The sequence below is a fragment of the Hylobates moloch genome, unplaced genomic scaffold (genome assembly GCF_009828535.3).
Source record: "Hylobates moloch isolate HMO894 unplaced genomic scaffold, HMol_V3 SCAFFOLD_2, whole genome shotgun sequence".
NCBI lineage: Eukaryota > Metazoa > Chordata > Mammalia > Primates > Hylobatidae > Hylobates > Hylobates moloch.
The window spans coordinates 52292557-52315023 of NW_026652277.1; the positions used below are offsets into that span (position 1 = coordinate 52292557).

Sequence of the window (22467 nt, forward strand, 5' to 3'; positions counted from 1 at the left end):
TATGTTTATTGCAGCACTATTCACAATAGCAAAGAGTTGGAACCAACCCAAATGTCCAACAACAATAGACTGGATTAAGAAAATGTGGCACATATACATCATGGAATACTATGCAGCCATAAAAAATGATGAGTTCGTGTCCTTTGTAGGGACATGGATGAAACTGGAAAACATCATTCTCAGTAAACTATCGCAAGGACAAAAAACCAAACACCGCATGTTCTCACTCATAGGTGGGAATTGAACAATGAGAACTCATGGACACAGGAAGGGGAACATCACACTCCGGGGACTGTTGTGCGGTGCAGGGAGGGGGGAGGGACAGCATTAGGAGATACACCTAATGCTAAATGACGAGTTAATGGGTGCAGGAAATCAACATGGCGCATGGATACATATGTAACAAACCTGCACATTGTGCACATGTACCCTAAAACCCTAAAGTATAATAAAAAAAAAAAAAAAATGAATATCCCTACACATTCTACTACATATATTAAAATGATAACAAGATATTAAGAATGACTTTATGCCTATAGATTGGTTAGGTGAAATGAACAAATACCTTGAATGATACAAACTACAAACATATTTAGAAAGAAAGAACCTGATTTTCCCTATTATCTATTTTAAAAATAGAGTTTGTAGTTATAAGCATTCTCTCAAAGAAAACTCCGGTGGTAGAAGGATTCACTGGTGAACTCTACCAATCAATTAAGGAAGAAATAACATCAACTCTACAAATTACCAAAAAGTAGAAAAGCAAGTAAAACATCCTAAATTATTTCTGAAGCCAGAATTACACTGATACAAAATCAGAAAAGGCCTTGCAAAAAGACTAAAGACAAATACATAAAATGAATGAAAAAATAAACACAACCTCAAAATTAATTAATTAATTACTTAATTAAGTGGATGTAAAAATTCTCAACAAAATATTAGCAAACTTAATCCAATATTATATACACAACATGAGCAAACTGGGTTTCTCCCAGGAATGCAAGTTGGTTAAACCTGTGAAAAATCAATCAATGTAAATCACTTTATCAACAAACTAAAAGAATCTGAAAAACCGTAAGATTATTTCAATAAACAGAAAAATATCATCTGACAAAATTTAATATCCATTCATGTCAAATACTCTTGGTAAACTAGGATTAGTAGGAGACTTCCTCAAACTGATAAAAAATATCTACAAAAAAACCCACTAGAGCTAACATATTTAATAATGAGAGAATGCTTTCTTCTTAAAACTGAAAAAAAAAATACATCCCCTTCTCTACTTCTATTACACATTATCTTGGAGGTTTTATGCAGTGCATTAAAGAATGAAAAATAAATAATAATAATAAAAGCAAACAAATTAGATATAGAGAAATAAAAGGTTTAATTTATGATCTTCTGCATACAAAACCACACAAAAAATAGCCAGTAGAACTGATAAGTTTAAGAAAGTTGCATGATGAAAGGTTAACAGAGAAAAATCAATTTTATTTCTATATACTATCAATAATCAATTAGAAAGTGACTTTTAAAAATTCTATTTACAAGAACATTAAAAAATGAAATTTCTAGGGACAGATCCAACAAAATATTTACAAGATACTGAAAGCTATTGATAATGGTTTGGCTGTGTCCCCACCCAAATCTCAACTTTAATTGTATCTCCCAGAATTCCCAGGTGTTGTGGGAGGGATCCCAGGGGACATAACTGAATCATGGGGGCCAGTCTTTCCCATGCTATTCTTGTGATAGTGAATAAGTCTCATGAGATCTGTTGGGTTTATCACGGGTTTCCACCTTTGCTTCTTCCTCATTACTGTCTTGCCACTGGCATGTGAGAAGTGCCTTTCACCTCCCACAATAATTCTGAGGCCTCCCCAGCCACGTGAAACTGTAAGTTCAATTAAACCTCTTTTTCTTCCCAGTCTCAAGTATGTCTTTATTAGGATCAATACAGCTATAAAACATTGATGAGAGAAATAAATAAAACCCAAATAAATGAAGAGATCTACAGCACTCATAGATCAGAAGACTCAATATGTTAAGATGTAATTATCTCCAAATTGATACCTATTTTAGCAAAATCCCAGCAGGCTTATTTGTAGGAATCAACAAGATGATTTCTACAAATTTAGGTGATTCTAAACTTTATATGGAAAAGCAAGGGAACCAGAATTTTAAGCAATTAAAAAAAAAAAGTTTACACACTTTAAAAACATCAATACATCTAACTTTCAAAAATGAATTATAAAAAATAATGGATGTGCTACCTAGCTAGGAGTAGTAGAGTCAGCTGACACCTTCTGGTTCTTAACTCTTTCTTCGTCAGCCTCAGCAACTGAGCTCATGACATATTATATTCTCGGTGGCCCATACAAAGCACTGAGTAAACTGGTGGTTCAAGAACCTAACCATTTCCACTAAATGTGGAGCCCCTCTAGCAGGCAATCTTTGCTTTGCATTCCCTTCACTAGTTTGGAAGAGACTTTGCCCATGGGCATTAAGGTCTGAAAGCTGCCCTTGTTCAACCATGCCTCCACACTTTTCCTTTTATGTTTAATACTTCTCAATTAACGTTTTGAATTCTTGACTTTATTTCAGAGAGGCTAGTCTGCGACAGATTGCATGTGGATCAGCCTGAAACAGCAAGATGAGGCTTGAGGATTGGATCACTCACCGTGAGTTCTCTGGTAATGAGGTCCACATCCCCAGCCACATCCCTGGAGCAAAGTCATGTGCAGACAGGCCTAACACAAGGTACGGTCCAGTTGTTAAAAGATTCACATGTGGTAAGCTGGGATGCCACTCCATTCAAGGGGAATGTCCTAGCCAATAGGATGTTTCAGGCATTCAAAATATATGTGAAAATAATGAATATAAGAACAATGGAATTAGTTGTTAAATTGCATTGATACCCTATATGTTAATAATGCAAAAGTTAATGGCCTTAATTACTGGGTATCCTTTGTGCTCTTCTATGGACCATGATCTTCTGGTGAGTCTTCTGGTTTCACACAATATGTCCCTTCCAGTATTGCCATTTTCCTGAGCCTTTTAATCTCTTCCTCAAAAGTCTCTCTCGGCAATTTAGGCCTTTGAACTGCACTTGGTGCCGGCCATTGCTTGTTCCAGGTTTCTTGGAGCCACTCTAGCACTGAATTTGCCAGAGTCTCTTTACTAGCTTACAAGGAAGCCCTCATTTCATGAAGTGGGCAAGTCGAATAAAATGTAATGAGTTCCACATCCCTGGCCACATTAAGTCATATGCAAACAGGCCAAGGACAAAGTCAGATGCAAACATATAAAAGATTCATATGTTTTAAGCTGGGATGCCATGCCACTGAAGGGGAATTCCCTAGTCAATAGGATATTTCAGGCATTCAAAGTCTCAAGAGGCACAGAGTCTATTGGCTAGCTTATAAAGAAGCCCTCATTTCATGCAGTGGACAAGCAGAATAAGACGAAGATCAAGCCAGGAAGTGACAGTCACAGTGAATGAGTTCCAAAGGCAGTCAAATGTTCAGCAGGGGCAAGTATGTTACACCAAAATCAGAGCTCTGATTAGGAAAATCTCAGCTCCTGACACACGGGATTGGGACAAATGAGTGGATGTTTTTTGAAAATTTTGACCTTTCCAGATCTCTAAATCTTCTGAGCCTGAAGAAGTAGCCCACAGCTCTTTAATAAGAGCTAGCAAACCCCCACAACTAGGAGCAGCAATGTAAGAAGAAAATAGAGGCCTTTCTCCCACATAAAAGCAGGTGTGTGCCTCAGGAGATATCCCCAGTTCCCTTATCAGAGTTACACTTCTGGCCACCAGGCTGATGATATGGCCAAGTCACGGATAGGGACATGGTAGGTCTGATAAGAAAAAAAGGAATATTTTCCCACATATACTGCAAGACCTAGGACTTGTAGCAACAAGACTAGAGGGACTCATTGGACTAGATTCTGGGGATTCTAGGTCAGAGAAAGCAGAAATAAGACTAAATAAGTCAGAGTTTATTGACATGACACTTTCTCAGAACACAGGGCATTGCATTCTGGTACGGACCCCAGAAGATGGGGCAAACTCTGCTAGCATGACTCCAAGAAACCTGGAACAAGCAATGGCCTACATTGAGTGCAGTTCAAAGGCCTAAATTTCAGAGAGAGACTTTTGAGGAAGAGATGAAAATGCTCAGCAAAATGGCAATCCTAGAAGAAATATATTGTGTGAGACCAGAAAACCCACCAGAAGATCATGGTCTATAGAAGAACCCAGAAGATAGCTGGTCGTTAATAGCATAAAAAATGTGCTAGTTACTGAAGCATCAGAATCATTAAGAAGTTCTGTGGTGGCTCTCCAATGCATTCCAGGGCTGAATGCAGAAAAGCCCTGTTGCATACCTAGGCTACCTAAGCACAATGGGCATAATAGTACCTTGATGCAAGAGAAGCTAAGTGATGGAACTTAACCATAAGACACCAGGGACTTGTAATTATCATAAGGACCAATGACGTAAAGTGCCCAATGACCACCAAGGGCACTGCAGAAAGTTATGAAGATGGTTTATAGAACATGATAATCCTTGAACAAAACAGACGGGCAATCAATAAAGGAATAACTCAATTTGTATCATAGTTGGAAATTAAAGATGGTTACTTGAGGTTGAAGGCAGCCATTCCAGTAAAAAAGCACGATGATTCATATATCATTCAGTTTTTAGACCAAGAACTTGTTGACTAAATATGTGACCACATGCAGTATTCACCATAGCAAGTATTCATTGCAGTGATTCCCTTCTCCCCAAAAGAGACCTATTGGCATTTACTCAAATGAGTATACACAAAGGAAAATGTAATACCAACACAGTTAATGGACTACTGAATGCAGCACTCGAGCTGAGACTGGTATCTAGAGATCCAAAGAATCACTGTGGCCCCACTCTTAGAGTGGAAGCTTATGGGGGTCAGATGAGAAATGGAGTCCTGGCCAACGGATAGTTTATCCTAGGTCCACCGTGTCTATGCAGCCACTCAGGGATAACTGACTGAAATGTCTAATTCAGACTGTCATACATGGCAGCTGGCACAACCCCCATGTTGAATCCTGGAGAATAACTGTAGACTACCACAAGCTCCTCCAAGTTGTAGCCCTAATTGCAGTTGCAGTGCTACTTGCTGGAAGAGACTAATGTGTCTTCAGATAGATACTATGTAGCTATTGATTTCGTGAATAAGTTCTTTTCTGCCTCAATTAGGAAATAAAGTCAAAATCAGTTTGAATTATCATTAAACAGACAATAACATGTATTTACAATTTTGTCTCGGGGTTATGTTTATTCTCCTGTCCTTTGTCATAATGGAATCTGTGCTGGTTGGGCATCCCACAGAACTTCACATTGATTGATTCCATCAGTGACATCACACTGGTTGGAAAGGATGAACAAGAAATGGGTAGTACCTGGCTTTCAAAAGGCGTGGTCACTCCAGAGGAGGGCAGATAAACCCTACAAAGCTCTGGGGGCCTGCCACCTCATACATTTTCTCTGATATACTACAGCCTTACTCAATGTGTTAGTTCTCTAGGACTGCCATAATAAAGTATCACAGAGAGGATGGCTTAAAACAGAAATATATTTTCTCGCAACTCTGGAGTTTGGCTTTTCTCCTCTTTGGCCTTAGCCAGCACTACTATTTGGGGACTCATTGAACAACTGCTACACAAGCATCAAATCCAATACAAAGTTGCATCCCAACCAGGGAACCCATTCATATGGTTTGAATCTGCATCCCCATCAAGTCTCATGCCAAACTGTAATCCCCAGTGTTGGAGGTGAGGCCTGCTGGGAGGTGACTGGATCATGGGGGCAGATTTCCCCATAGTACTGTCCTTGTGACAGTGAGTTCTTGTGAGATCTGGTTGCTTAAAAATGTGTGGCACCTCCTCCATCTCTCTCTTCCTCCTGCTAGGGCTATGTGAAATGCTGGCTTCCCCTTTACCTTTCAGCATGATTGTAAGTTTCCTGAGGTCTCTCCAGAAATTGAGCAAATGTTGCCCTGTTTCCTATACAGTCTGAACAATCATGAGCCAATTAAACCTCTTTTCATTATAAATTACCCAGTCTTAGATATTTCTTTATAGCAATGCAAGAATGGACTGATACAGAAAATTGGTACTAGGTGTTGGGTATTGGTATAAAGATAATAGAAAATGTGGAAGTGGCTTTGGAACTGGGTAATGGGCAGAGGTTTGAAACTGGATAATGGGAAAAATGTGGAAGACCCAGATGAAGACAGGAAAATGAGGAGAATCTTAAAGTTTCCTAGATACTTGTTGAATGATTGTAACCAAAATGCTGATAGTGATATGAACAGTGAAGGTAGGCTGAAGTGGTCTCAGATTGAAAGAAGCAACTTGTTAGAAACTGGAGCAAAGATCACTTTGTTATGTTGGAGCAAAGATCATTTTGTTATGTCCTAGCAAAGAACTTGGCTGCATTGTGCCCTGGCTCTAAGGATCTGTGGAACTTTTAATTTGAGAGTGATGATGTAGCGTATTTGGCAGAAGAAATTTCTAAGCACAAAGCATTCAAGATATGTCCTGGCTGCTTATAAAAACCTATGTTCATATGTGTGAGCAAAGACATAATCTAAAACTGGAACTTATATTTAAAAGAGAAACAGAGTATAAAAGTTTGGAAAATTTGCAGGCTAGCCATGTGATAGAAAAGAAAAACTCATTTTGGGGGGAGAAATTCAAGCAGGCTGCAGAAATTTGCATAACAAAAAAGGATCCAGGTGCTAATAGCCAAGATAATGGGGAAAAGGCCTCAAAAAGCATTTCAGAGACCTTCGTGGCAGCCCCTCCCATCACAGGCCTGGAGGCCTAGGAGGACTGAATAATTTTATGGGTTAAGCCCAGTGCCCCGCTACCCTGTGCAGCTTCAAGACACCAGTCCCTGCATCCCAAACCCCAGCCACCCCAGCTCCAGCTGTGGCTCAAAGGGGCTGAGGTATAACTCAGGCCATTGTTCCAGAGGATGCAAGCCATAGCCTTGATGGCTTCAATGTGGTGTTAGGACTGCAAGTGCACAGAATGGAGGAGTTGAGGCTTGGGAACCTCTACTTAGATTTCAGAGGATATATGAAATCCTTTTGCCTGGATGTCCAGGCAAAAGCCTGTGGCAGGGGCAGAACCCTCATGGAGAACCTCTTCTAAGGCAGTGAGGAAGAGAAATGTGGAGTTACAGCTCTCACACAGCGGCCCCACTGGGGCAGTGCCTAGAGGAGATGTAAGAAGAGAGCTACCATCCTCCAGACCTCAGAATGGTAGAGCCACCAAAAGTTGCACCCTGTGCCTGGAAAAGCCACAGGCACTCAACGCCAGCACATGAGAGCAGCTGTGGGGGTGAATCCACAAAGCCAAAGCGGTGGAGCTGCTCAAGGCCTTGGGAGCCCCTCTTGCATCAGCATGCCCTGGATGTAAGACATGGAGTCAGGGGAGATTATTTTGGAGCTTTAGGGTTTAATGACTGCCCTGCTGGGTTTCAGACTTGCATGGGGCCTGTAGCCCCTTTCTTTTGGCCAATTTCTCCCTTTTGGAACAAGGGTACTTACCTAATGCCTATCCCCCATTGTATCCTGGAAGTAACTAACTTGTTTTTGATTTTACAGGCTCATAGGTAAAAGGGACTAGCCTTGTTTCAGATGACTTTGGACTGTGGACTTTTGGGTTAATGGTGGAATGAGTTAAGACTTTGGGGGACTGTTGGAAAGGCATGATTGTATTTTGCAACGTGAGAGGGACATGAGATTTGGGGAGCCCAGGGACAGAATAATATGGTTTGAATCTGTGTCCTCATCAAATCTCATGTCAAATTGTAATCCCCAGTGTTGAAGGTGGGGCCTGGTGGAAGGTGATTGGATAATGGGGTCAGATTTCCCCCTTGGTGCTCTCCTTGCAATAGTGAATTCTCATGAGATCTGGTTGTTTAAAAGTGTGTGGCACCTCCCCACCTTTCTATTCCTCCTGCTCTGGCCATGTAAAGTGCCAGCTTCTCCTTCACCTTCTGCCATAATTGTAAGTTTCCTGAGGCCTCCCCAGAAGCTGAGCAGATGCCGCCATACTTCCTGTACAGCCTGCAGAATCATGAACCAATTAAACCTCTTTTCTTTATAAACTACCCAGTCTCAGATATTTCTTTACAGCAGCGTAAGAATGAACTGATACACCCATTGTAGAGAAAATAGGTACAGGAGACTGTTCATGAACATGGGGTCCTCTGGTCATATTATGCATGCAGTATCCAGAAGCTGTCAGCTAAAAGTGCTGGAATGTTCACTGAAGGCACCACTGAATCTCCAGTTCAGCAGCAATACTATTCAAAACCGACGTGCATGCACTAGGATACTCACCAAGGAAAACAGCAAGTGTCTCAATGAACTAGAAGCTATGGCTGCCACTTAGGCACCTTGGGCATCTTGTACCCAGGAAGCAGCAGGCAAGAAGAGGAGACATGATCTTGTAGAGTAACTGATGCTGATCAGCAAAAAGAAGGACTGCAGTTACAGAATGGGGATAGGGAAGAATACATGGCAAACTCAGGTGAATCACCTAGGCATCTGTTCATACGCTGTTCCTAAATTTTAAATGAGAACGATAAATGTATCAACATGGGCCTGAGTAGAGCAGGATGATAAGGGCCTCAGGCCATTTATGAATAAGGATTTTGGGTCACATCACAAAATCCTGGAAAGATGATAGACAAAGGCAGGAGATTTAGAGTGGATAGTGGAAGAGGAAGATTATGAAATGATAGGGGCGGTAGCTCACCCCATTGACTTTATTGTGAGTTTCCTCTCATGAAGAGAGGCCTCTGTGCTCTGGAGGAGCTGCTCCATGTGCACGTGAAGTAGATCTGTATGTTACAAGATGCATCATTCAGATATACCTTGTATAAAGGAATTTCTGCCAGCTGCGAGGAGCTTGGTGAGCTGACAGCCTCCAGCTTTTAACCCTTTCAAGATTGGCCTCAACTTTTCTTAGTGGTCCCCAGCCAATGAGTACAGTAGAGATACTAAGGCCTGGCTATTTCATCCCATGTGGGATAAATTGTACTGTGGAGCCCTCCACTGTGCTGAGAGATTCTCTGAAAGTTTGAGGTTAGGGCTCTGACCCTGCTCAGTCCTGCTTCCTCACTTTTCCTTTCACTGGTGTTGCTTTCTCAACAAACCTTGTACACTCCTAATTCTCATTGTCTGCTTCCTGGAGATGCTAATCTGCAACAAATCACAATTGTATTGTTTTGGTTTGAAGGCAACAAACCATGAGAATAACTATTTAAAAATATGATACTAAGCAAAAAGTTAAAGTTATTTCACCTAACACTGAAAATACATAAATTTTCTCATTTAATTCTCAAGTATATGATATTCAGTTTTTATCATAAAATGATATACAAAAATAAAACAAGGTTGACAGGATAAAGCCATTCTTATATAAAACAAACTCTGGAATTTTATCCAACTTCATCACCATAATTTTTTTTTAAGATTTGGGGTCTCACTATGTTGCCCAGGCTGGTCTTGAACTCTTGGGCTCAAGCAATTCTCCCATCTCAGCCTCCTCCCAAAGTGCTTATCTCCATAAAATTAAAAGTATTTTAAAAGTTAACAGACATTTCTACCTTCTATAGTTAAAAACAAATTGAAGGAGATAACTATACATTATACCAGAAAATAGGATTTAACAGATGTTAAATTAACCAGATTGAATAGCATAAGAAAGGCTGGAGATTTATCCAGCTTTTACATTTTATTCCAGATATACTTGAGAATAAAGGGTATAAGAACCTTACTCTAAATCACCATAGAAACCCTCTTCATCAAGTACAAAAAGATCATAGGGATCCATGTATATACAGCATCTGAGACTCCTATCAAGTGAATCCTTACAGTAATTCCCAAAGACTCATCTAATAGTCTTCCAAGAAGATGGTAATAGCTAACCAGTACAATTATAGAATCCATCAGGGCTACCACTTATTCCGATCATCTGCATTTCAGATACTGTGCTCTAGCAAAATAAGGTCATTATCTCAGAACCAATTTTAAGAGGGGTGAATTCATTTCCCAATAAGATAAGGTGACCCAAAGTGAAGAACTGATGATCTTACAAGCTCATCCAGGAAAGTATCCAGCCTGAGGGATGACTCAGTTATAACTACTCACTGGGCTCTAGGAGCACAATAGTCAATGTGTGTCACGAACATTGAAGTTCCATCTCTCCACCACATGGCAATCAGCTGAACTTCTCACTATAAATAGAAATTATCCGGCACTTATGCAAGAAAACCATGGCCAGTCCCTGGGGGAGAGAATTCTCTGTCCTGACAGATGGGTATCAGCTAAATTACTCCCATCCCTTCTTCCAACCTGTATAGCTTCTGTCTTATGGCTACTATAACCAGTGGCATGAATCTCAGTGGAGAAGAAATCAGAGATGTTTATATAATAGTGGAGCAGAGATGATTTTGAAGCAAAGGATGAGAAAGCTAGGAGAATGAAGAATCTACTCTATCCCCCGACCCTGCCCCTGCCCCTGCCCCACATCATCACTTTGGATACCAACCCAGTAAATGTTGAAATAGGTGCCTCTAGTTGGTATAGTTTTTGGAGAAAAAAAGGCCTTAGTGAAGGAACAGGTACAAATTAAGACAAAGAAGTAAAGAAAATAATTTGTGAATAAGGGGAGTTTATCATAAGATTGAGGCAAAATGGATGTGTTCACTCACACCCCTCTTTGCCTGATTAACTCTAATTGAGCCTTTAAGAATCAATTTAGTGGTCAAACATTAAGAAGAATTTTTCTTGTTCTTCACGTCCCCTCACAAATCTTGACTTCGTATTACTTCAAAATGTTGCCATAGTACTTACGATTGCATTTACCATCTTCCATTGCAATTGTCTTTTTGAATTGAAATTTAAATCACATACTATAAATTCACACTTTAAAGGTGCACAATTCAATAGATGTTAGTATATTTACAAAGTTATGCAATTATCACCAATGTCTAGTTACACATTTTATCACACCAAGAAGAAACCTCATATTCAATAGTAGTCATTGTCCAATCTCCCTTCCATCCAGCCCTTGGAAACCATGAATCTACTTGTCTCTATAAATTTACTGATCCTGGACATTTTATATAAATGGTATCATGCAATAAGTAGTCTTTTTTTTCCTAGCCTCTTTTGCTTAGCCTAATGTGTTCAAGGTTTTTCATGTTGTTGCATGTAACACTACTTTATACCTTTTGATGACTGAATAGTATTTTATTACACTTAGGTACCAAATTTTTTATCCATTCATCAGTTGATGGGTTGGACAATTTCTACCTTTTAACCACTATGAATAATACTGCTATTGACATTTGTATGTGAGTTTTTAAGTGGACTTAGGTTTTCAATTCCCTTGAATATGTGTTTGGTAGAATTGCTGGGTCATATAGTAACTCTACGTTGAACTTTTTGAAGACCTGCCAAACTGTTTTCCATTTCCCATTCCCACCAACAATGTAATGCCTTTCATTTCTCTAGTCTTCAAGCTTCTTGAGGGTGAGAACTAAGTCTTGTTTTCTATTGTATTCCTAGAGCCTACAGCATACAGCCTAATGCACTATGGTTGTCTATATTTGTGAAAGACTGAATAGAAGCCCAAAATAATTTTTTAACATTTTTGCCTTCTTCTTGAACATCCCTAATCAAAATATACCTTCCTGATATCTTTAACTTTCATCTCTCCAGACTTTTTCCCCTACGAAGCTATTGTGAATAATTAACATACTCCTAGATACCAGCACTTCTTGAAATAGGTGCTCTATGATTGCTAGACCAAAGAATTGTGATCTACTTGGAGTTGCTCACCTGCATATTAAAGAAGTTAATGTAAGATGATCTGATAGTGGAACCAAGTGTTTCCAAGTTGCCAGCTGGCAGGCAGTCAGATGTTCATGCATATTTCAAAGTGATCCTCCAACAAATATAGGCACAGGACATATTTGGCTCTAGGACACCATCTGCTGGCCCTGCTGTCAACAACACTAAATGAACCTGGAAAGGAATGGACTACCACATGGGGCAAAAGGCAACATATGTTACCCATCCCATTACAAAGGCAACCAGAGAAGATCTGCAGATGAAAGGGCCTTCAAATTCTAGCAGCTCTGAATGGGGATTAGTCTCCCAAAACTGGCTCCTAAGTAGCCTGATGACTTCCAGCTCTGACCAGTTAAAGAGACTATTGCATAGAGGAAATACCTACTTTGATCTTCAAACACAAAATGGACATGTGATGTGGATAGAACTTAGACTTTAGACATGAATAACTCCTCTTGATATGAAATAGGTTATATCACTCATAAAATCGCATGTGAATTTACATGAATTCCTTGTAAAATCTCACAAAAATATTTCCACTTCTGCTCCTGACTGATAGACATTTATTGATTCTCACAAAAAAGAAAAGACTCTCCCTGATGTTTTACATAAGACACATTTCAAACATTACATTGTACACAGAAAAGTAGCCTCATTTCAATTTTCCAAGAATAGAAGTTGATAGTGAATAACTATGTTCGATAAATTCCTGAGATTTTACATAAATTACCTGTGATAAGCAGAATGCCCCTTTCTCACATTAATGGGATTAAGGATATCCATTCTCTAATCCCAAGAACTGTGAATACGTTGCATTACATACCAAAAGATCCTTTGCTTCATGAACAGACACTTTTCAAAAGAAGACATACATGCGGCCAACAAACATATAAGAAGAAGCTCAAAATCACTGATCATTAGAGAAAGGAAAATCAAAACCACAATGAGATACCATCTCACGCCGGTCAGAATGGTGATTATTAAAAAGTCAAAAAACAACAGATGTTCGCAAGGTTGTGGAGAAAAAGCAACACTTTTACACTGTTGGTGGGAGTGTAAATTATTCAACCATTGTTTGCCAATTCTTCAAAGACCTAGAGACAGAAATAGCATTTGACCCAGTAATTCCAATACTGAGTATATACCCAAAGGAATATAAATTATCTATTATAAAGATACATGCATGTATATGTTCATTGCAGCACTGTACATAATAACAAAGACATGAATCAATCCAAATGCTCATCAACGATAGACTGAATAAAAAAATACAGTACATATACACCATGGAATACTACGCAGCCATAAAAAGAATGAGATGATGTCCTTTGCAGGGACATGGATGGAGCTGGAAGCCGTTTTCCTCAGCAAACTAACACAGGAGCAGAAAACCAAACACTGCATGTTGTCACCTCTAAGTGGGAGCTGAATGATGAGAACACGTGGACAGGACACATGGAGGGGAATGACACACACTGAGCCTGTCAGAGTGGGGCTTGGTTGAAGCAAGAGCATCAGGAAGAATAGCTAATAGATGCTGGGCTTAATACCTAGGTAATGGGATGACCTGTGCAACAAACCACCATGGCACATGTTTACCTATAACAAACCTGCACATCCTGCACACGTACCCCTGAACTTAAAATAAAAGTTGAAGAAATAACAAACGAAGGGCCTTTGCTGATGATATAATAAATATTATTGACTTTAAAACAGGGAGATTATCCTGGATCATTAGATGGGCACAGTATAATCACATAAGTCCTTAAAAGGAGAGATATTTCTTGGACCAGAGTCAGGAAAGAAGCTTCTGAAGAGGAAGTTGGAGAAATCTGAAGGATAAAAGGGTCTTGACCCACTGTTGCTGGAGGGAGTGGGAAAGCTTAAAAAGAAACATGAGCAGCTTCTAGGAGCAAAGACCAGCCCCCAAATGACAACCAAGGAAGTAGAGAACTCAGCCATATAATCATAAGGAATTGAATTTGGCTAGCAACCTAACTGAACATGGAGGCAGTTGCATCCTCAGAACCTCCAGACAAGAATGCCATCCAGCCAACACCAGGATTTCAACCTTGTGATATACTATGCAGAGGGCCTGGCCAAGCCACACTGTATGGACAGAACAATGAAAAAAGAAATGTGTGTGTGTGTGCGGTTTTTTTTTTTTTTTTTTTTTTTTTTTTTTGAGACGGAGTCTCACTGCCTTGCCCAGGCTGGAGTGCAGTGGCGCGATCTCGGCTCACTGCAAGCTCCGCCTCCTGGGTTCACGCCATTCTCCTGCCTCAGCCTCCCGAGTAACTGAGGCTACAGGCGCCCGCCACCACGCCCAGCTAATTTTTTTTATTTTTAGTAGAGACGGGGTTTCGCTGTGTTAGCCAGGATGGTCTCCATCTCTGACCTCGTGATCCGCCTGCCTCCACCTCCCAAAGTGCTGGGATTACAGGCGTGAGCCACCACGCCCAGCCAGAAATGTGTTATTTTAAGTCATCAAATTTGTAATAATGTGTTATGGCAGCAATAGAAAACTAACATATTCCCAAATATCAGTATGTTAAACTTCAGTATACTATGGTTCTGAAAACACAATTACCATTAGAATGGCCACTTCTAATTGCATATTCCCAGGACCAAAGCACATTCCACTACAATGTTATTGTTTATAATGTGTACCTGGGAAATTTATGCTCATAATTACTGAGTAATTTTAAAGATGTTATCCAATGATAGTATACTGATTTCTAAGTAATTATCCTCCCCAACATTTATACTTTAATGATCCACTTTTAAAAATGAAATAGATTATTACTTTGTCAACTAGTTAGGTCTTTATAAAATTGCCTTACAAGTTTGATGCAGTTCACTTTAGGAATATCTCTCTTTCATTATATGTTTTAACATATTTCATTAGATTCATGTTTAATATAACCACATATTATATACTAACATATATAAATTAGGCATATAAACAAAAGTTAGTGATTATTAAAAAGTTGAATGAATTAATGCTTAGAAAAATGTGAGAACATAAATGATACTAAAGATTTACAGACCTCAAAGTACAAAGAATTCTAAGGCAAAAGTCATTCATATTTTTAGTATATAAATGTATAAAACCAATAACATCAAGTTACTTTTTAACAAGACTTTATTGGTATGATGACCATATTTTGGTATTTATATTTCAAATTAGTAGCTTGAAGTTGCATGTGGCTTTAGTGCAAGCATATTATAGTTGCTTCAGTTCCTCATCTGCAGAACAAATGTTTAGGATATTCCAAGTTTTACCTGCTCAGCCAGTGCTTCTAAATTAAACAATGCAAACGAAATTGAATTACTCCAGAGGTATAGAATATAACATAAAATCTGGATTTGGAACATGGACACTTACTTTTGCTGAGCTCTTTCAGCCAGTCTTGCAATCTCTATAGCTGCTTTCCTTGCTCCAAAATCTTCCCTTTTCACTCTCTCTCCAGTCCCTCGGTAGCCTAGCTCCACCAACTGGCGGGCAAGCGTTTCATCCTAGAGAGAAAATCAGTTGTTAGGTGAGTGGGCAAATGAGATATACTACTTTTACTTACTTACATCTTACATCTGCAATGTATACCAAGCAATTGCTTTAAATGAAAAATTAAATGTATTTAAAAACTAGACATGATCTATTAGATATAAAAAACTAGAATTTTTCTAATAATACATTTATACACATCTTATTTAGTCTTCCCTTTCCCATATATTTAAGATGAAAAAAAGAAAATGTCAATTGCTAATTTTTCTCTAAGGGGTTAGAGGACAAAAGTCTGTTGTGTTTTTAATCAATTTATGAGAACAGCTGTAGGTAATTAACAGAGTATCTTTAAAACAATAAAAATAGAGACAATGGTACTCATACACAAAAGACGTTTTAAAAACCGATGGCAAAAAAAAAAAAAAAAAAGAACCAGCTGCTTTGAGAGAGCTCAATGTTTTAGAGCCTTACTTCCTTGAAGTCAATTAACTGATGGCACAGAACATTATAACTTCAAATACAAAATAAAGAGGAGCAGATGAATTTCTTACTTAACTATGAAGATTGTTTCCATATAATGTTGGTACCAATAAAAACAGAAAAGTAGAAACCCAAGATCACCACAAAAAAACTTCAAACTGAAAAAAAAAAAAAACTTCCCAGTATTTTAGGCCTTACACTTTTCTTACTTTAAGAATTATCGCATACATCTTTGTCAGTTGCATGGTATACTTAAAAAAATTGTTTCCCCATGATTTGACAAGATACCATTTTTCATAAAGCTATTAGCATAAAGATTAAAGTATTAGACAACAGTATTTATATATTAATAGTGGCCATTAACATTTTAATTAAATATAAAATATCTAAAACACAGTGAAAACAGAATCTATTTTATTATTAAGACTTAATTACTATATCGCTGTTGAATGCAAGAACTGTCTAACAGTTAAAGAAGAAAACTTAAGATGTCTAGTTAACAGTCTATTCAAACCATAGTGGTTCAAGTTATAAATATTCAAACAAAATAAAAAATTATATACTGTAAGCCTAGAAACCTGCCACTTTTCTTTTATAATCATTAAAAGCAAATACTAAACTCCACGAAGCAATGTGCATACATTTGCCAAATGATTACAATGCAAAGCAACAGGTCTTGGAAGGCCCAAGGCTATTATTCTTGTTTCTGAGACACTCCCTTGCTTAATAGATTTCTCTATTCCTGTATCTTTTAGTGTGAACCACAAAACTGAACAAATATCTCCACCTAGTGGAATTAATCTTTAATGGAAATACCGATGCAGATTTGGGGATTAATTTTACAAAAGTGAGATCATTTGAGTAAGAATTTCTTAAATACATTTCTAAAAGTGAATTTGTAGAAAGGACTTTCAGCTCAGTGAGGTTGTGGGACTCTTCTGTAGGAATATAAATTCCTTGTGGTCAAACATAGAATTTTGTATAATAAAGATTACTTACAATTTGCTATATTTATTTTGTATACTGAGTGAATTTTGTATCCCTGTGTGCTTTACCTGGGTTACACAAAATCATTTGGACAATTCTGGACTCACCAGTGCTAAAATATATTGCAAGAAATGGCATGATCTATTGAGAAAATAAACTGAAAGTCGATATTGATTGCCTCACTTACCATTATCATAACCTAAACTGGTGGAATCATGAGTCATCTGTCCATTATGACAACGTATTTCTTGTATGTCTCAAAATATACTAGTTAAGAGCAAAGCTACTAGCCCAAAGGAAGTACAATGCCCAAGGTTATCTGAGGAATCTGAGACTTTCTTGGGGGATTTGGCTTAAAATGGAATCTTGACTTGCATATTCGAACATAACTTTTTCCCAACCCCCAAAATAATGTATTTAAGGGACACAAAGAAAGACAAAGTCTCAGTGACAAACTCTAAGGCTTGGCAGGTCTCATATTGCCAGAATCCAGAAGAATTTTCCACCAAATATAAGGTAGATAGACTTGAATTGGAAAATAAAATCTATAGGTCCACTGGAAAGTTTGTTTTTTAAAAATTGCATATCCTTTTTACATTATCTGCCCTAGGATTCAGAAATTTGAAATCTATAACAATCAGAAGGCTAGTGGCTGGCCACTTACCTATCAACTAAATGAGTGTTACTAAATTCATTTCATCTATTCTACTTACAATAGTAATACATTATTGTTGTGGAAAACCTAAAGATATAGGACAAACATATCATCCACATCATATATCACTATGATCTTAGCACTCAGAGATAATCACTGACATCTTGGGGTATAGCCTGTCAATCCTTGCTCCTGACATGTGTGTGGGTGTGTTGGATTTCTTTAAACAAAAGTAGTATCATGACTCCTGCTTGCAGGGCAGAAAGAAGGCACCTAGACCTGTACCCACCAGCACACCTTCCTCAAGCCAACACCGTCTCCAGCACAGTCTCCAGTAAGGGCTCATTCCCCCTCCAGCTGCATTGCCTCTGTCACTGTGGTGAGTGCTGCAGGAAGGCAGGCACCTCAGCACCTGCTACCACTCTGCTGTGGTTGCCACACTTCACCCTGCTCCCCCAGTTCAGTGAATTCCAAACCTCAAGGAGCAAGAGAATAAAGTCAGGGCCCAATACAAGTCCCCCAGACTTAGAGCACACAGTCCAGGAGCTGGCAGTTAAGCACTGGCCCCCTAAAATCTCCCAGAAATGAAGCCAGTCAGCTGGATCCACTTTATACCATAGCCAAACCCTCAAAGTCATCAAATAGGATAAAAGAAAAATAAAACCCATCCCAAAGTCAGAAACCTCAAAAATTGAAAGTACATAAGCCCACAAGGGTGAGAAAGAATCAGCACAAGAATGATGAAAACTTAAAAAACCAGAATGCCTTCTTTCCTCTTAATGACCACATCACTTCTCCAGCAAGGGTTCTGAACAGGACTGAGATGGCGGAAATGACAGAAATAGAATTCAGAATACGGATAGGAACAAAGATCATTGAAGTTACAGGAGTATATTGAAACCCAATGCACAGAAGCTAAAAATCATGATAAAACAATGCAGGTGCTGACAGACAAAGTAGACAGTAGAGAAAAGAATGTAACTAACCTGATCGAGCTGAAAAACACAATATGAGAATTTCATTATGTAATCACAAGTATTAATAGCAGAATAGACCAAGTGGAGGGAAGAATCTCAGAGCTTGAAGACTGGCTTTCTGAAATAAGACAGTCAGACAAGAATAGAGAAAAAAGAATGAAAGGAATTAACAAAACTTCTGAGAAATATAGGATTAGGTAAAGAGATGGAACCTATGACTCATTGGTGTCCCTGAAAGAGATGGGGAGAATGGAAGCAACTTGGAAAATGTATTTCAGGATATCGTCAAAAGAACTTCTCCAATCTAGCTAGAGGAGGCAATTTTAAAATTCAGAAAATGCAGAGAACCCCAGTAAGGTACTTCACAAGAAGATCATCTCCAAGATACATAATCATCAGATTCTCCAAGATTAAAATGAAAGAAAAACTGTTAAGGGCAGCTAGAGAGAAGCGTCAGATCACCTACAAAGGTAAATCTATCAGACTAACAGCAGACCTTTCAGCAGAAACTCTACAAGCCAGAAAAGATTAGGGGCCAATATTCAACATTCTTAAAGAAAAGAAAATCCAAACCAGAATTTCATATTTGGCCAAACCAAGCTTCATAAACAAAGGAGAAATAAGATCCTTTTCAGACAAGCAGATGCTGACGGAATTTGTTACAACCAGACCTGACTTATAAAAGCTCCTAAAGGAAGCACTAAATATGGCAAGGAAAGACCATTACCAGCCACTACAAAAACACACTGAAGTACATAGACTAGTGACACTATGAAGCAACAACATAAACAAGTCTGCAAAATAACTAGCTAAAACTGTGGTGACAGGATCAAATCCACACATATCAATACTAACTTTGAATGTAAATGGGCTAAAAGTCCCGATTAGAAGACATAGAGTAGCAAGCCAGATAAAGAACCAAAACCCATTGCTGTCTTCAAGAGAGCAGTCTCACAAGCAATTACACACATAGGCTCAAAATAAAGGAATGGAGAAAAATCTTCCAGCAAATGGAAAATAGAAAAAGCAGGGGTTGCAATCACAGTTTCTGACAAAACAGACTCTAAACCAACAAAGATAAAAAAAGACAAAAAAGGGCATTACATAATGGGAAAGAGTTCAATTCAACAAGATTTAATTATCCAAAATATATGTGCACGCAAGACAGGCGCACCCAGATTCGCAAAGCAAGTTCTTAGAGACCTTCAAAGAGACTTAGACTCCCACACAATAATAGTGGGAGATTTTTAACACTCTACTGACAATATTAGACAGATCATCGAGACAGAAAATTTCAAAGATATTCAGGACCTAAACTCAGCATTAAATCAAATGGAACTGATAAATATCTACTGTCTACCCCAAAATAACAGAATGTATGTTCTTCTCATTGCCACCTGTCACATATTCTGAAATCGACCACATAATGAGAAGTAACACACTCCTCAGCAAATTCAAAATAATTGAAATCATAATCAACAATATCTTGGACCAAAGCACAATCAAATTAGAAATCAAAACTTAAAAATTCAATCAAAACCATAAATTACAGGAGAACTGAATAATCTGCTCCTGAATGACTTTTCAGTAAATAATGAAATTAAGGCAGACATCAAGAAGCTCTTTAAAACTAAAAAGAACAAAGGTACAATATGCTAGAATCTCTGGGACACAACTAAGACAGTGTCAAGTGGGAAATTTATGGCACTAAATGCCCACATCAAAAAGTTGGAAAAATCTAAAGTTAACAACCTAATATTACAATTAAAAGAACAAGAGGATCAAGAGAAAACAAATCCCAAAGCAAGCTAGCAGAAGACAAGAAATAACCAAAATTAGAACTGAATTAAAGGAGATTGAGACACACACAAAAAAATTTCAGAAGATCAACAAATACAGAAGCTGGGTTTCTTGAAAAAATTAATAAAATAGGCCACTAGCTAGACTAATGAAGAATAAAAGAGAGAAGGTTCAAATAAACACAATCAGAAACAACAGGGGGATAAAACCACTAACCCCAGAGAAATATAAACAACCATCAGAGAATATTATGAACACCTCTATGCACATAAACTAGAAAATCTAGATGAAATGGGTAAATTACTGGACAAATAAACCCTCCCCAGACTGAACCAGGAAGAACTTGAATCCTTGAATAGACCAATAATGAGTTCTGAAATTGAGTCAGTAATAATAGCCTACCAACCAAAAAAGCCCAGGATCAGATTAATTCACAGCTGAATTCTACCAGATGTACAAAGAAGAGCTGGTACCATTCATGCTGAAACTATTCCAAAAAATTGAAGATGGGAGAGTTCTCCCTAACTCATCCTACAAGGCCACCATCATCCTGATACCAAAACCTGGCAGAGATACCACAATAAAAGAAAACTTCAGGCAAATATCACTGATGAACATTGATGCAAAAATCCTCAATAAAATACTGACAAACTGAATCCAGCAGCACATCAAAAGCTTATCCACCACAATCAAGTTGGCTTCATCCTTGGGATGCAAGGTTGGTTCAACATATGTAAATCAATAAACATCATTCATCACATAAACAGAACTAAAGACAAAAACCACATGATTATTTCAATAGTATGCAGAAAAGACCTTGGATAAAGTTCAACATCCCTTCATGTTAAAAATTCTCAATAAACCAGGTATTGAAGGAACATACCTTGAAACAATAAAATCCATTTATGACAAACCCACAGCCAATATCATACTGAATGGGCAAAAGCTGGAAGCATTCCCCTTGAAAACTGGCACAAGACAAGGATGTCCTCTCTCACCACTCCTATTTAACATAGCATTGGAAGTTCTGGCCAGGGCAACCAAGCAAGAGAAAGCAATAAAGCGTATTGAAATAGGAAGAGAGGAAGTCAAATTGTCTTTGTTTGCAGGTTATATGATCTTATATCTAGAAAATCCTATCAACTCAGCACAAAAGCTTCTTAAGCTGATAAGCAACTCCAGCAAAGTCTCAGGATACAGAATCAATGCGCAGAAATCACAAGCATTACTAAACACCAACAACAGACAAGCAGAGAGAGAAATTAGGAATGTACTCCCATGCACTATTGCCACAAAAAGAATAAAACACCTAGGAATACAGCTAACAAGGGAGGTGAAGGAACTCTTCAAGGAGAACTACAAATTACTGCTCAAGGAAATTAGACAGGACAAAAGCAGACGGAAAAACATTTCATGCTCATGGATAGGAAGAATCAATGTCGTGAAAATGGCCATACTGCCCAAAGCAATTTATAGATTCAATGCTATTCCCATTAAACTGTCACTGAAATTTTTCACAGAATTAAACTATTTTAAAATACATATGGAACCAAATAAGGGCTCATATAGTCAGGATAATCCTAAGCAAAAAGAACAAAGCTGGAGGCATCACGGTCCCTGACTTCAAACTACAAGGCTACAGTAAACAAAACAGCATGGTACTGGTACAAAAGCAGGCACATAGACCAATGGAACAGAATAGAGAACTCAGAAATAAAGCCACATGTCTACAACCATCTAATCTTTGACAAACCTGACCAAAAAAAGTAATGGGGAAAGGATTCCCTATCTAACAAATGGTGCTGGAAGAACAGGCTAGCCATATGCAGAAAATTGAAACTGGACCTGTTCCTTACGCCATACACAAAAATTAACTCAAGATGGATTAAAGACTTAAATGTAAAACCCAAAACTGTAACAACTCTAGAAGAAAATCTAGGCAATACCATTCAGGACATAGGCATAAGCAAAGGTTTTATGATGAAATCACAAAAGCAATTGCAACAAAAGCAAAAATTGACAAATGAGATTTAATTAAACTAAAGAGCTTCTTCATAGCAAAAGAAACTATCATCAGAGCAAACAGACAACCTATAGAATGGGAGAAAAAACTATCGTCAGAGTGAACAGACAGCCTA

General features: G+C 38.2%; 1 protein-coding gene across 1 annotated transcript in view; it reads right to left on the reverse strand.

Annotated features, from left to right (window-relative positions):
• CFAP299 (cilia and flagella associated protein 299) overlaps positions 1 to 22467 on the reverse strand; it is a 701860-nt gene that overhangs the window by 616852 nt on the left and 62541 nt on the right. Inside the window, exon 5 of the mRNA XM_032149141.2 lies at positions 15314 to 15444. Coding sequence (XP_032005032.1) covers positions 15314 to 15444 — 131 coding nt within the window. The remainder of the gene's footprint in view (positions 1 to 15313; positions 15445 to 22467) is intronic.